At 42.9% G+C, this 16,491-nt stretch overlaps 1 protein-coding gene across 3 annotated transcripts in view; it reads right to left on the bottom strand.

The window, feature by feature from the left end:
* The window catches only part of PHACTR1 (phosphatase and actin regulator 1), a 382,609-nt gene that overhangs the window by 113,164 nt on the left and 252,954 nt on the right, over window positions 1–16,491 (bottom strand). For all 3 annotated transcript variants that reach the window (XM_063451716.1, XM_063451714.1, XM_063451717.1), the window contains one exon: window positions 2,821–2,901. In XM_063451716.1, coding sequence (XP_063307786.1) covers window positions 2,821–2,901 — 81 coding nt within the window. The remainder of the gene's footprint in view (window positions 1–2,820; window positions 2,902–16,491) is intronic.

Genomic DNA, 16,491 nt, shown 5'->3' on the forward strand with positions numbered 1-16,491 from the left:
CCATACTTGACTAGACTATAAATCCAGATTAACGGAGATTGGCTACAAGTCCATCATTCAGTCAGTCACCAACAATGGTAAAGAAACTGTAATGCTTCATTTTAAGCTTTAAAAACACAAATATTTTAATAAATTCAAAAATACACATATAAGGCGTAGGACTTGCATATTTTTACTTTTATTGTCTCAAGAACCCTGCACTTTTTGATCCCTGACCATGATTTGGGTTTCACCTGTTTTCTGATTGTCTGAAAGTACTAAGTAAAATATCAGAATAGAACATTAAAGGAATACAATAGTGTCAGGAATACAAACATGCATTCCGGGCACTATAGTCCTGATATGGCATTTTAGGTGACCGGTCCTGCACAGGTCCCGCTGAAAAAGTGAAATCTTGATGATCTCCAAACCAAAGGCCATGTTTTCATTAAAAAGCGTGCAGGCACAGACTTCAGACACCAGAACCACTACATTAAGCTGTAGTGGTTTTGGTGACTATATTGTCCCTTTAATATCAAATGGGTAGGTTAGACATTTTTTGAATGATGGAAAAAACATTTAATTTATGTTTGTAAATTGCTGAGAATTTAAAGGTTTCGTTTTGCAAATTTATTTCATAAATTGAGATGCTCATACTAGCTGTCAAAATAACTTTCCTTAGTTCACCCAGATTCCAGATAGTGAAGAATCAACTATACTCCCAAAATATACCAATTATATTATGAATGTGAAGAGTCAACTTGGACTAACGGTGTTCTTTCTCCATAAACCCCAAAGTGACTGCAAGAAAAGTCACTGTTGTCAATCAGGTGAGCACTTTTGGGTCTATTCACAAAAGTTCAAATTTAACTTTGCTAAAAAGTAAAGTTACTCAGATATGGAATATACAGAATTCATTGTTCACTAGGCATTATTCTGTTTACAAACTGATTATAGTAGGTCAGCTTTAAGAAATATTGAGAAACCTAAGCAGACATTAAGTTTCTTTTTCCTTTTCTTGAGCAACAATGAAATCTAAATGATCAAATTGCGATTGGTGGTATGCATATTAATCTCAATGCATATACAACTGAACTTAATTGTTTGCAATGTTGCATGGGACCATGGGCCTTACTCAAGATGGGTCAACTTATTTTTAGATAGAACACGATGAAACTTTAGTACCTTCCCATATACCTACAGTAGGTACTGTGAGTTTATCATATTTATTATATAAGAATATATCTAAATCAATTAATCAGTCAATATCAAAGTGAGTTTTTTGTAAAAATTCTATCTTTATGAACTACTAATTTTGGATAGGCAAGAGCAGGGCCGGTCTTAGGACTATTGGCGCCCTGTGCGACACATCTTTGCTGCACCTCTCCCTGGTCATACCCCTACATCCACGTATATTGTGTAGTGTTTGTATACGGGATTTAGAAGTAGATGGGTACAAGGGCTCTGTGGCAGTAGGACATAGAAGGGGGGCATGCGTACTGTGGCAGTAGAAAGAGCATGGGCACTGTGGAAGTGGATGGGTGCATGGGTACTGTGGCAATAGATGAGGGGCAGCGCACTGTAGTAGTAGATTGGGGGCAGGGGTACTGTAAGAGTAAATGGGGCAGGGGCACAATCGGAGTAAATGTAAATGGGAAAGCTGGGGCACTCTAGGGGTAGTTGGGGGGCAGGGGCACTCTAGGGGTAGTTGGGTGGACAGGGGCACTGTAGGAGTAGTTGGGGCAGAGGCACTGTTAAAGTAGTTGGGGGCAGAGGCACTGTTAAAGTAGTTGGGGGCAGGTGCACTGTAAGAGTAGTTGGGGGAGGGCACTGTAAGAGTAGTTGGGGGCAAAGGCACTGTAGGAGTAGCTGGGGCAGGAGCACTGTGGGAGTAGTTGGAGGCAGGGGTACTGTAGGAGTAGCTGGGGCCAGGGCACTGTAAGGGTAGTTGGGGGCCTGGGCACTGTAAGAGTAGTTGGGGGCTGGGGCACTGTATGAGTAGTTGGGGGGTGGGGCACTGTAGGAGTAGCTGGGGGCAGGGGCACTGTAGGTGTAGCTGGGGGCAGAGGCACTGTAAGAGTAGTTGGGGGCAAAAGCACTGTAGGAATAGTTTGGGGCATGAGCACTGTAGGAGTAGTTGGGAGGAGGGGCACTGTAGGAGTAGCTGGGGGCAGAGGCACTGTAGGAGTAGCTCCTTGCTGCTTCCCACTCACTTACCAGGCCGCTTGCTTAGCTCTGCCCCACTGGCAGCTTAGCTCGGAACCCACTGCCATGACTGATGGACACGGGTAGAGGAAAATCCGTGAGCAGCATTATAGGAGTGCTCTGTGCACTCTATCACACCTGTCACCCGGGGGGGATGTGTGAGCTGTGTCGGCCGCATGGCGCCCCCTGCTGCCATGGCACCCTTTTAAATGGTCGGGTTGTAGATTCACTTACTGTAATTTACAGAAAACGTGACGTAAAGTTCAAACGCTTTAAGTGAACGGCTGCTCACAGCTGAAGCCATAGAAATGTTAAGACACACACTTACACACACACACACACACACACATATGCAAACACAGAGTCCAGGCTGCCTAAGTCACGTGTACTAGGGATGCAACTTGCCCACAGCACATAAGTGCTAAATATTTTGGATGTGCAGTGTTTAAAGCAGAATCTCTGCACATCCAGACTTCTACTACCATGACCACTTCAAGAAGCATTAGTGATCATGGTGGTTGGAGTAACCTTTTCATACTTAGAGAATATAGTATATTAAAATGGTCTGTGTAATCATATGCAGATATGCTTCAGAACTAGATGTGACTTCAGAAGATTCAATTAAACACATCTTACCTTTGTCATATAATTCTTTCAAGACACCTCTTTTTATGAGTTCCTCTCGACTTTGCCTCATTGATATCTTTCTTTCCAGTGCTAGAAACACACACAACAATAAAGAAAATGAAAACCCACACTGAATTAGTTCCATAATATTTTTTTTTTTGTAATAATAAACATATTCACATGAAGTTACTGAATTAATATCTACAGAATGATATGGGTACTTTTTGAAAAGCACAATATATTGCACATTATGTACTGATGACATGGAATTTGCTGATGACCTGCCGTCCGCCATCTTGTTTGCTACCAGCTGTCTTGGAACCTCTAAACGGCTTTTCTTATTGTTTTTCTTTTCAGAGAATTTGTAAGTACCGTACTTTGCTTTTGGAACATTTTTATTTTTTCAACAAGGCTTAGCTGGAGAAGGGAGGAGGGTGCTTGAGAAGAGAAGTGTGGGTGATTGCAATATGCCATTAGCTAGCTATGTGTGATAAACTAAAAGTACCACAGACAGGATAGTCAAGTGATGCAAATCTCCAAGGGCCCCACCCCTGAAGGCCAACATAAATATAAAGAGTTAAGGACTTGAACTCTAGAACATCACTGCCATGTGTAATGTTGTATTTCTTAGAAAAACTGTTAAACTACTGATCACTTTAGGAAACATATTGTGGTCAGTTTCTTTTTTTGTCTAAAGAATGAATATTTGCTTTGCCAAATTCTGCTTCATGCCAGATTTACCTTCTCAAGTCTCACTGCTGATTACAATTGCTGTGTAAAGATCAATAAATGCTTTTCATTGAACCTATCGTTTTTTGTTTTATACACGAACAGTGTCAGACAAATTGTTCTAAAATATATGAATCGGGATTAAAAGTTTCTAACTGTACTCACCCCTACAAACCTTCTTTTGTAATGCAACTGCTGGGAACAGACAGGGCAGAAGCGACATGCTGCCATCCGGTTCCCCTATAAATAACACAGCACCTGACGATCTTACATTATCGTATTGTCAATGCTTTGATTATCTGAATTTTAACAATAAAAGAAGGCAAACATGGTGCTTTACTCTCTTAACTGTGAACCTCCAAACGGAACAAAAGTGACATAAAGAAACAACCAATAAGAATACAAAAGATGACCCATACAAGCCAGTCCTTATACACATGCTTCCACTTTATGAGTTGAAATGACAAAAAAATTAACAAATAAAACTGTAAAACTAAAGGACAAGATCAGAGAAACATCAGAAGAATACACAGGTTCACAGGATGTGAATCTGACCCAGTCCAGAATGATGACAGCTTCACACTAGGAGAGAGGAGAGAACATGACGGTATTTATATTAATAATGCACATAAATAAGATCAGAGCCATCGGAAATGCAATATCAACATAAAAGTTAATAGAATATCTGATAATAGCACTAAAATTAAACGTAAATCCCTCTCTAAAGAAACATTAATTGGGAAGGGTAGGATGGAATAATATTTGCCTTCTGACATTATTAAAATTCAGATTATCATTACAGCATGGCTGGAATAATCTACAATTTTAAGACATGATAGGAGTTTGCATTTTCAAAGAAAGCAGGGAAAAGGAAGGATGAGAAACAGGACAAGAGTAAAAGGGGACTCTCATGTCCAATAGACTGATCACAGGATGTCTAAATGGTTAGTGTGGTGAATGTAACCTTGCCACAAACTCTTGGAGGAGCCTACTTGCTAGCCTCCTGCCTCAGGACTATGAGCCTTGTTAAAATGCTATTAAAAGACATTGGTTTGGGGGGCGTGGCCAGCCGAGCAACAGAGAAGACGTGTTTACACAGAGCTCTGTCCCAGATAGCAGAAAAAGCCGCTTTAAACACGGAAATTAAAAACCTAAATACGCTGAGAGCCAACCACCCTCACACGGAAGGTAATATGGGGCGGAAAAACAAAAAACCTCGCCATCCAGAGGCTCCAAAATTGCAAGATATAAGATTATCCTTTGAGAGGCCTACACCGCGGGCCCAAGCCAAAATGGCGCCCAACCCGCCTAGCGAGGATGAAGCCTTGGATAACTGCCAAAAGGAAGAAGACGCCCAGACCACACAGTCGGAGGAGACCCCCTATAATGAGTCGGAATCAGAGGAAGACTCCTCACCGGCTACAAAGAGAGACATTAAAAACCTCCTGCTGGATATGCGGCGGGTATGGAAGGCTGACCTCCTAGACACTCGCACGGAAATAGGGGCCCTCAAACAGTGGGTCGCAGCACTCGAAACTAAGGAATCAACTACAGCCCAGAGTATGCAAGAATCTCACAACAATCTGCAAGCACTAACAGACCAGGTACAGAAACTTACCAGGTCGATGTTAGTGATGGAGTCCAGACACAGAAGGAGGAACATCCGCCTCCGCGGCATTCCGGAGAGTATTGAAGGGGACGCTTTAATGCCTTTCCTTCGACGCTTCATGGCCTTGCTAGGCATAGGAGACAATACGAGCTTAGAAACATTGACATCAGCGTTCCGGGTCCGTAAAGCGGCAGCTGCCCCTGCGGACACCCCAAGAGACGTGATTGCCGCGACTAGAGACATTATAACCCGATCCACAATCATGGCCAAGTCGAGAGAGCTGGGCACCTTTCAATTTGAAGGCTGCGAGATAGCCATATTTGGAGACCTCCCTTTTGCCGTCCTAGCAGTCAAAAGACAGCTGATACCGGTGGCAAGACAGCTGAGTGAAGCGCGGATCAGATACCGGTGGGGAGCGGACGGCTCTCTACTAGTAGCACAGGGGACCGACATACTTACCCTTTCATCTCCTGAGAAAAAAGAAATTTTCCTCCAACAACTGACAGCTACCTCAATACTACCGGCGAAAGTCCAGAAGCCGAAGATAGGTGCACAAGGACTCACCAGAATTCAACCGTTAAACCCACAAGCTCGACCCCTGGCTACACCACGTCTCCTGTAGATACACATCGCTCACAGCGGTCCTCTAAAAAACGCCAACTACTTGACATCGGGACACAATACCCGCCCAGCACTACACAGTCCATAATTGTGATCTCATAACAAAGTTAACGGCAAATGCAGCCACACAATCATATTGACCACAGATTAGCCCCCAACCAGTGAATATCTACTTGGCTCTACGTTACTGAATATCCCTCAGTTAAATGTTTGTATTATATGCTAGCAGAGCCCTAGAAGCAAGCATGTATAGACCACACTGCACACTAATATGCCGCTACCTACTTATGTAATGATATACAAGTTAGCTATACTATATGTTGTTTATGGTACATATCTAATCTTATTACCTTACACCTTGACATATATTTTACCATACTCTACCACGTACAGTACCTAATGAGACTCCGCAGAGACCACACATAGAGCAACAGATCTTCTCCTTAGTTCTTATGTATCTGGCCCACACATGCCCGATTTCTATGCCTAAACGCGTATGTAATACTGTGTTAATGACAGTCTCCTCTCGTATATACAAACCACTGAACAGGGTCCAAGAGTCTATCACTCATAGCCCACAATGTACACTAAAAGGTCGTGGCCTAAATATGCTTGATATATAGGTTGATATATATGTTAAATATGCTCTATGTTGTATATGCTTTATGCAAATGTTTTATTCTTACCTTTTGTAACCTCATACCTTGATGCAGATATTTTCTTTGGAATTGGAAACTCCAATAAAATCCAAATTTAAAAAAAAAAAAAAGACATTGGTTTGTAGGATTTCTTTGGACTGTTTGAAAACCAAACCAACCCACGAACTGCGGACCACCTCTGAGCTTATTGACCCTTGTTAACCTCTCCTGACACGTCAATCAGTGTGGGTTCTAATTGTGCGGATGGGTGGCCGCCCTTCGTATGCACGAACGCGTGGGAACTGTTGTCTTGTTCGTGAGAATGCAGGGAGCGTTGTTTGAGCGTCGATTGCATGGAACTAAAATCGAACACAGAAACTCCCCAACATCGCTGAACTTTGAGGAATGCCTGCTCCTTCCCCACACAAGTAAGGAGAGCACCATTCGGTAGGTTGTTTGTTTGGTTCATACGAACAAATGCTACCAAGAAGCCAGAGTGTGCGTTCTGTATTTCTTTCACATGGGACTCACGAAGTTGACCAGCCAAAAGCAAAAAACTCCCTGGAACTGTTTTGGGCATAGGACCTTGTTTGCGGCCGGTCAGAACTTCCACACGGTGGCGTTTTGGCTCTATTCGTGGGATCTGAGCGCTTTTCGGATATGTTGGGTACTCATCCAGGCTATGCGGGGATGTATAGATTGTGGGGGTTCCTATGTGGGAAATATGTGTTTTTAATATTTTGTATTTTTATACTGAGTCACAGTGGCACATTGTGGGTGTGTTTGGGGGGGTGTCACTGTGCTCAGATTCTGTATATAAGTGAGCAATTTGGCTGAAATAAAGAGTTCATCCCCCGCATTCAGTCTTGACTGTCTATACTGCTAAAATCACTTCCTATACTGCTCTTTGGATTACTATACCTGCTATACTCTCTTGGAGGAGAGGTCTTCCCACTGGGAGCTGGATCCGTGTGTTGGTCCGGGGTGAGAAGGGATGGCGAGACCCCAGCTAAGCTGTGGCAGCTAAGGAGACTACGGTACTTATGGTGTCCGGTGCGATGCTTATGGTACTCGGTGATACTACGAAGCAGCGATTGGCAGAGGTACCCAGTCAGGTTGCAAGGCGGTCCGCCACAGTTAGCCCTGGACAAAATGGCACCAGAGGCCTCTGCAGCATGCACTGAGTAAGGTCTGAACTCAAGCAATATACCAGCTACTAAGAAAAGCCATCCAATAAACCTAGTTAGAGCAAGCGTTAAGACATGATGAAAAGGACTAACTTATAATGGAGGCAATCGTGCCGTTACCTCAAGATGACAGTGAAATTACTTGGGGTCTAGGCGGGTAAATTAACCAATGGGCTGCTGAAGATCTCAGAGAAGATTAATGTCTTCCATGTTAAAGTGATATTGAACTGAAGCATTCAGGCTTTGCAGGTTTATAATTGGACGGAAGTCCTCGGTCTTCTTCCTGACCAGGAAAATGTTGCTGAGGAATCTTTTGAAGCTGCTTTCCACCAGAGGACTCAAATTTCAGCATCCATCAAGGCATGTTGGTGTTAACTCCCATCATCAATACCTAGCAATTCAAGTAGCTATATAACTATGAAGGAGTTGCACTAAATGTATGTTGCCAGCTTGCAATGCTTGCTGATGACAGACATAAAATATGCGCAGAATTTATATTTGGTATACAGAGTTCCAGGCTGCAGAGTTACGTGTACTGTGGGTGTAACTAGCCCCTTGTAAACAATTGCAAATAATTCTGGATGTGCAATGTTTCAGGTTGAAACTCCTACAACCATGATCACTTCTAAAAGCAAAAGTAATCATGGTGGTTGGAGTAACCATTTAACATTACACATTACTCAAAATATGAGTAAGTGAATTAAATAATAACTAAATGGTGAACCGCACAATGGGCGCACGAAATTTATTATTGCAGTAGAACTACAATAATTTACTATAAAATATTATTATAAAAAAGCATTATTCTATTTAACAAAAGTATAATAATTAAAGTGTATTGATCTTTGCTTATTTTGGACTTGGCAGTGCCACCTGATATCAAGAAATGTAATAAAACTAGCCACTAAATTATTTTAAAGTAAAAAGAAATGGACAGAGTCGTGGGTAAAACCTGCAAGTGGCTATGTACCGATGTTCCTCGTTCCTATCAATTATAATTTCACAGATCCAGCATTCTGTAAGTGCCAGACAGTGTGATCATTTCAGCATAATAATTTTTAGAGACAGGAAAACTGGCTCTGTGAGATTCAGACACACCAGGAATGTTATCAGTAACCTTTCAGTCATAGGTGCTTATTTTGAAGACTACATTCATGATAGCTACTTCACAGAGTTGATAATCAGACAGGCATGACTGGCACAAAGCTCAGGAAAAGGACTGATAAAGAGCCATAACAAGATTCTCGCTGGGTGCTTGTGATAAAGTATCTAACATCAGTATAAATAAGCAATGAGTTTCTGTGACACATCTGTAGGAACAGAATTAATAAGACACACCGATGATAATGATACCAGTATATCAGACAGCATCACTGCATGTTTCCCATCATTAAAATCTTAGATAGTATTCATTTACAAGACAGGATTAACTCATCAATGTGTTACTACAAGGCAGGTGGAACTGCAAACTCTTCCTTCTAACAATAAAAGGTCACTTCAAATATAATAACAACAACCTAAGCTGACTGGGTGATTAAGAAACACTATAGTGAGAAATAATCATTATTTATTTTTTACCACCGTGTGTCAGTAGGATTAGCATTTAGATTTCATGCCCTCTCTTTTACCAAAGAAAATACATTGAATTTAAAGTGGCACTGTCACACCTACCCCTTTGCAAAATGAATGATTGATAAAAATCTGACTCATACTGACTGAAATTCCAATCTACTCAAGAGATAGAGTAGAGACTACTTTGTCTTAGAATTACTCCTATGCCTGACACTTCTTGACACTGGGTGGAGCTATTGTGGTCAAGTAGTGTAAATCACCAGGGAATTATTCCATCTATGGAGGATCCCAACCTTAATGCTGCAGTGATGTCAGGTGCTCAAGCACCAGGAGCAGAGAGACACGGGCAAAAGATGATGGTGCTGCCTGTGAGAGAATGGTTCAGGTAAGCAAAACTCACCTTAGCCTGCCCCCTGGCTACGATGTCACCGTCAGGTGTCTTTGAATATTATGCAAAGTCCCCAGATGATGACCGTTCCACTTCAACTCCTGTTTGCGGCCGTTTTGCCACTTTTCAGAAATCCGAAGCACTTCGGCAATTCAGCATTTCGGTTCGGCACTTCGGCACTTCCGAAATTCGGCACTTCGGAAATTTGGACATTCGGATGCTTCCGAATGTCCGAACTGCCAAAGTGCCAAAGTTCGGAAGTGCCGAAACGAAATGCCGAATTGCCGAAGTAGCGAATTTTGGAAGTACCGAACTGAATTGCCAAAGTGCTTCGTCCGAATTTAAATTCGGAACCGAAATTAATTGCACATGTCTAGTAGCTATAAACTTCACAATAGGAAACTTTATTTGCCCTATTTACCGTACAATATTTGCAGAGCTTACTATGCAGCTCATTCAGAGGCTCGGCCAAACGCCATGCAAAACTGTAAACAGGGTTATGATAATATTTTGTACATTATAATAATGCGAATCTATGTAAAACATTAAAGTGAACCACTAACTCACACAGCAACATTTATTTTCAGTGATAAAGCTGAAAAGCAAAATGATTGACAAATGGCAGTTCAAACAATCACTTTGTGATTGAGTTTACCTATTCTTATTTTTAAAAGATGACTATTTAATTTGGCAGGAGTTTTTGATACCAAATTGAATACAGCAAGGATGAATTAATTTCACTTGGAGAGTAAGTTGGTTATTGTCCAACATGTAACTGGTGGGCGAGTAGAAGGTGATGCAAATCAAGTTAATGAAGCCACTGAAAGGGAACAGACTGGCCCAGAAATGGGGTAAATCTTCCCTAAGAATATGCAAGTCAGCCTAGTATGAATCATGTCAGGCTGCCTGCCAATCACCAAACTTGGCCTATTAAGAGTACACCATGCAGAGAGCTAGAGCCCTGAGTGTTTTGCGAGTGCATGTAATGATTCGCTCAGTCTGCAATTTCTGGGGACAGTTCCTTGGTGTCCCCAAAAGCAGAACACAATGGACCCTAAAATAGGGACTGTCCCTCTAAACTTGGAACTAGTGGAAGGCCTCCTATAAGTTCTATAATGACTACAATTCAATATAAAAACTGTCACATGAGCACAGAGATTTTTAAATAGTAAGTAAAATAAAGAGATTCCAAATTCAAATCCTTACATTTTCTTCAATTACCTCTCCAAATGTATAGAAAACCGCCTAACATTTCTATCTTTGTATACTCAAATACTGTACATTCAAAAACATATGTATCACATTTGTTTCAAGATTTTGCTTAGCTACATGAAAATTAAAGACCCCTTGCACTTTGTTTTTAATCTGAGGACACAATATCAAGAAGGGAAAAGAATACAACTTTAGATTTTTCAATTGACATTTTAGGAAATAAATTAGGATATTTTTGAGAACCTGTAAGGATTTGAGGTGAGCCAACTGATATATCAGAAGCAATATTTACAATAGTAGGATAAAGGTAAGAAGTGCTGGACAAAGCAGCCAGTGGTGACATATCAGACGAGTAGAAAATGATAGCAATGCATTAATGCTTCCCCATAAACTGTACCACTTCATATACTAGAGACATATTGGTTCTGGTACATGTGTGAGGAAAATAAATAGATACATATGAGAAGGAGTGTTACAGAAGGAGTGTAAACTATTTACATTATTTTTTTCACATAAATATTTTACACTAATTCTGATAACATACTCTGCAAAGCCTCCTATTCCAAAGAAAAAAAAACTTAGAACGGTTTCTTAATTTGTTAATCCATCCTGGACCAGATGTCAGCTTCTGCCACTTAATCAGGTAGACTTAGTGACCACAATCCAAGTGTGTTTGTGGGAAACGTAATCACAAATTAAATCTGGTCAAATCTTTGCTTTTGGCCCAAATTTAAAGACTTCAACAAGATTTGCACTGCAAGTATCTAGTTCTCAAAATGTGGTATTTAACAATATGTTCATCCTAACACAGTCTGGCTGTACACTGGAATATCACATCACTCAGGGCCGTCTTTAACGCGGGGCAAAAGGGGCAGCTGCCCCGGGCCCATTTATTCCTGGGGGCCCAAAGCATCTGCCCCTTGAGCCCCACGGGCCCTTTAATTTTTCACCGGACTCCTTCCCAGAAAAACCGCGGCCAGACTCCTATCATTATATTTCCTGTGGGCCCTTTAATCATGAGGGCTGCGGCCGGGCCCCTAACAATGTGTTTCCCCGCGGCCGGGCCCCTCTCCCTTGCGGATCATGGCTGGGATTGCATTGCCTGCTGGGAGGAGTGAGTACAGGTCACTTCCTCCCGGCCAGCTAATAGAGAGCCCGGTGGGAAGGAGGAGGAAGAGAAGGAGGTGGCAGACACGAGGTATTCTTTTTTTTTGTCAATCTTTCTTTTATTTAGGCAGGAGTTAAATGGGGTACAAAATAAAGAAGAGGGGATGCACAGTATTTGTACAGAGTGGGATCGCTTTAACACAGTAGGCCATCTCCTTCGAATGACAGCCTCATTTTATATTTTATATTAAGCAAGCTTTTCAATAGGTTAGTAGCACGTATAAAGTAACAGTTATACAGGTAGTTTTCACTAAGCGATTGCATCATCAAGAGTCAAATGAATTAAACAAATATAAAACAAATGAACAACCATCTGCGCTTGTCGTTACTAGTCTAGTTATGAAAAGTAATTAAAATAATAGCATGAAGAACCATAGGCGAAACATCAGTTAGATTAAGGCAGTTATTTGTCAGGGGAATCATGGCTTATGCGTTACGAATATGACATGTCAGTAGCTTATTATCGTATGCTTAACTAGTTATGCTTGTTCAGCCACCTGGAATGACATTATGCGAGTATCTGATATTATGCTCTCTGAGTAGCCTCTAAGTAGGAGCTGTGCCCGTCAGGTAGCTGAAGACAGGGTAAAGGTAAAACAATGGGGGTACATGTAAGTGAAAGACCTGCAAATGTATGAGATCGCTATAGTCTGGCTGGTGATAGTGACACTACCACCTGGATAATAATATACCATGCAGTAAGTCCTTGCGGTGTAGGGTAAACGTAGAAGGTTTCAAGTGTCTATCAGCCAGTTCCCTTCAACCCGTGCCGGTTCCTGGCTTGCAGGGTTTCGGTCCAGTGCCGGGCTTCTGTACCTCGCCGTAGTACGGGAGTTGGTGAGAGTGACTCCCCAGTCCTGGGCTGGTATGTAGGCTTGCGGCCTCATGTCCCAATCTCGATAGCCGCTTGGGTCTGGATTTACTGCGCTCTGTGTCACTGGTGTTACGATGCCATATTCCCTATAGCGTCTCCTCTGCGTCTGAGGGCCGCTTGTCTCCGGCCTGAGGCCTGCTTAGGCGCTCGCGCCCTGTGCCATTGGACCCATCATCAAGTCCGTGGGCCCAGGGTTCCGCCGGATCCTAGGCTTCTCCCTGGGTGTATGGCAGGCTTTGGGGGGGGGGATTCCTCCCTGTGAGCGCCCGGCTCAGATGGAGAGTGAGCGGGCCTCTCAACAGCAATATCCACAGGTGTGGTAGTTGGTGAGCATCAGATGTCAGGTGTACCTCTGGTTGTGTGGGTCGTTGCTTGGTATTACCCCGTGTGTACAGATAGGTGATGGCTGCCGGCAGACCTGTGTTCGAAGTTGCTTACACTGCGCACATGGTCTCCGCCATCTTGCGTGTGGGTCTCAGGCTATATGTCGGCGGTTTGACAGAGAGCCGTTTAGTTTGGCCTGGTTTAGCTTGGACCGGGATCACCCCCCGGTCCAGTGGGGGGGGAACAGGACCAGGTCCGCAGGCTGTCTCCGCGTGTCGGGCCCCGTCGGGCAGGATAGTGCTGCGGCGTCCGTCCGCATCACTCACCGCCAGCATCAGTCCCGCCTGTCATGGCGGGCCCCATCCTCCGAGGGACTAGAACCACGAGGGCAAGCCTCTCCTCAGCTCAGTCAGCCCGATTGCATCGAGGGTCGCAGTAAGTCTCCAGTAATTCTCCCAAAAGGTCGTGGTTTGAAAGCTATTTGTGGCCCTTTTTGCAGGAGCCGAGCTGTCCTGCGACCGCTCAGCTCGGCGGCCCGGCCCCGCCCCCGACACGAGGTATTCTAAAGAAGGCCAGCTCCCCCTTGACCCCAGTGCACTGCAGCAAAAGTAGGAAAACATAAATTACTATTTATATATGTACATGTACATGTGTATGTGAGATTGTGCATATCTGTGTGTGTATGTGTACCTGTGTGTTTGTGTACCCATGTGCCAGAGTGTATGTGTGTTTGTGCGTCAGAGTGTATGTGTATCTGTCTGTTATAGTGTATGTGTGTTTGTGTGTCTGTGTGTCACAGTGTATGTGTACCTATGTGTATGTGTTTGTATGTATTTGTGTGTCAGAGTATATGTGTACCTGTGTGTCAGAATGTATGTGTATCTGTGTGTCATAGTGCATGTGTACCTGTGTGTCAGAGTGTATGTGTATTTGTATGTAATTGTGTGTCAGAGTACATGTGTACCTGTGTGTCTGTGTTTGTGTACTCGTGTGTCTGTATCTGTGTGTCTGTGTGTTTGTGTACCCGTGTGTCTGTTTGTGTACCCGTGTGTCTGTGTATCTGTGTGTCTGTGTATCTGTGTGTCTGTGTTTGTGTATCTGTGTGTCTGTGTTTGCGTATCTGTGTATGTGTATCTGTATGTCGGTGTATGTGTATCTGTGTGTCAGTGTATGTGTATCTCTATGTCGGTGTATGTGTATCTGTGTGTCAGAGTGTCTGTGTACACGTGTCATAGTGTATGTTTACCTGTGTGTCAGAGTATGTGTACCTGTGTTTGTATGTACCTATGTGTCCATGTTTGTATGTACTTGTGTGTCAGTGTGTATATGTATGTCTTTGTATCTGTGTATGTATGTATACATGTGTGTTTATATACCTGTATGTATGTGTACCTGTGCGTCAGTATATTTGCTTTTGCATGTGTATTTATGTGTCAGTGTTTTTTTTGCTCCTGTGTATCTGTGTGTTTCTGAGTGTGTGTGCATACCTGTGCATGTGGCAGTGCATACATCCCAGTATTTTAATGCCAATACTGCACACAAATACACCCCTGCATGTTCAACACTGCACACATACACTCATGTCACCTTCCACACAATGCCACCCCTTTCACTCAACAAAACTCACATTAAAGGGACACTATAGTCACCCAGACCACTTCAGCTATGTTTACATTTGGGGTTAATCCAGCCTCTAGTGGTGTCTTCCGGACAGCCACTAGCGGCGCATCTGCAACACTGGAGGCATATTATGCCTCTATTACGCAGAGCGTCCATAGGAAAGCATTGAGAAATGCTTTCCTATGGACACTTTGAATGCGTGTGCGCGCGGCACTTGCCGTGCATGCGCATTTAGCTCCGCTGATGTCGGACGTGGGAGCTGACGTCGGCGGGGGAGGAGAGGTAACCAGCGCAGAGGGAGCCCGGCGCTGGATTAAGGTAAGTAACTGAAGGGGTTTTAACCCCTTCAGCGCCACGGGAAGGGGACCCTGAGTGTGGGGGCACCCTCAGGGCACTATAGTGTCAGGAAAACTGCTTTGTTTTCCTGACACTATAGTGATCCTTTAACTCCCCCAATGCTGTCACACTCACCTTCTCTCGCACTGTCACAAATACCCTTCCATGCTTTCACACTCATCCTCCATCACTCTGTCACACTCACCCCCTTTCACCCTGCCACACTCACCCAATCACATTAACCCCTGCAACTCTGTCACACTCATCCCCCCAATCATGCTGTACACACCCTGTCACATGAATCAATCCCTGATCGTGTCACACTTCCTCCTCTAACAATGCCACATTCACCCCAGCCCTGGAACACTCACCCATCAACCATACCTCACCACCGTGTCAATTTAATGCCCCCAAGTCTGTCACACTCACTGCCCAACTTTGTCTCATTCACACCACCCTAGCACAGTAACCCCTTTAAGATGGCGGGGTCCAGGGGGGCCAAGCAAATGCTTGCCCCAGGTCCAATCAATATTAAAGACAGCCCTGACATCACTACTAGAGATTTAACAAGTTTCCAATATCCAGCCATCACGACTGGAGATTTAATGTGATTTAATAATCCAATATACACATCACTACTGAAAATTTAGTATGTGTCAATAATGCAATACACATGCATCACTACTGGAGAGTTAACACATTTTAATTTCACTATCATGCTAAATTCCCTCATTTTTACTATACTGATGAAGAAAGAGGGCTGTAAAGAACGGGATTTCTAATTCTCTAGGTCTGCTAGAATGATTAGCTTGGGAACAATATTTTATGATGATGATGCTGATTATGGAATTAACGTACACTCATGATCTGTAGTGTAATACAATGAGTAAAGAAAACATACAATGATATAATTTTATGCACATGGGAACAAGATGTGGTAAAGACCCATCTCAAACAAGGTAACAGCTGAAAGCTCATTAGTCTTTGAAACATGTAACCATCTATGCTTGATTTGGAGTATATTGTAAAAGGGAAAGTACATATCTCGTTTGTACAGCAGAAATGTCTGTTTTCACTGTCTTTCAGCCTTTTTTCAATCCCTTTCAAATGAATGCTTAATTATCCAAGTGCTACTGCCCTTGGATGCAGGGTGCAGACTGATAAGCAAGTGACAGAATTAGGTCACAACTTCTTTACGGGGTTTATCTTTGTGTTTGGAGAAGCAGGATCTGTTTTTTACTGGATATAAAATTCATGGTTGTCGGTACATTGTATTGTAAAATTAGATATTTATTTTTCTCAGCCTCTTATTAGACTCTAATATGATCAAGTAAGAAAATACACTTATAGTTGTTCCAACTATCATACAGATTTCATTAAAAATGACTCAAGCAAGAATTCTG

The sequence above is a fragment of the Pelobates fuscus genome, chromosome 4 (genome assembly GCF_036172605.1).
Source record: "Pelobates fuscus isolate aPelFus1 chromosome 4, aPelFus1.pri, whole genome shotgun sequence".
NCBI classification, from domain to species: Eukaryota; Metazoa; Chordata; class Amphibia; order Anura; family Pelobatidae; genus Pelobates; species Pelobates fuscus.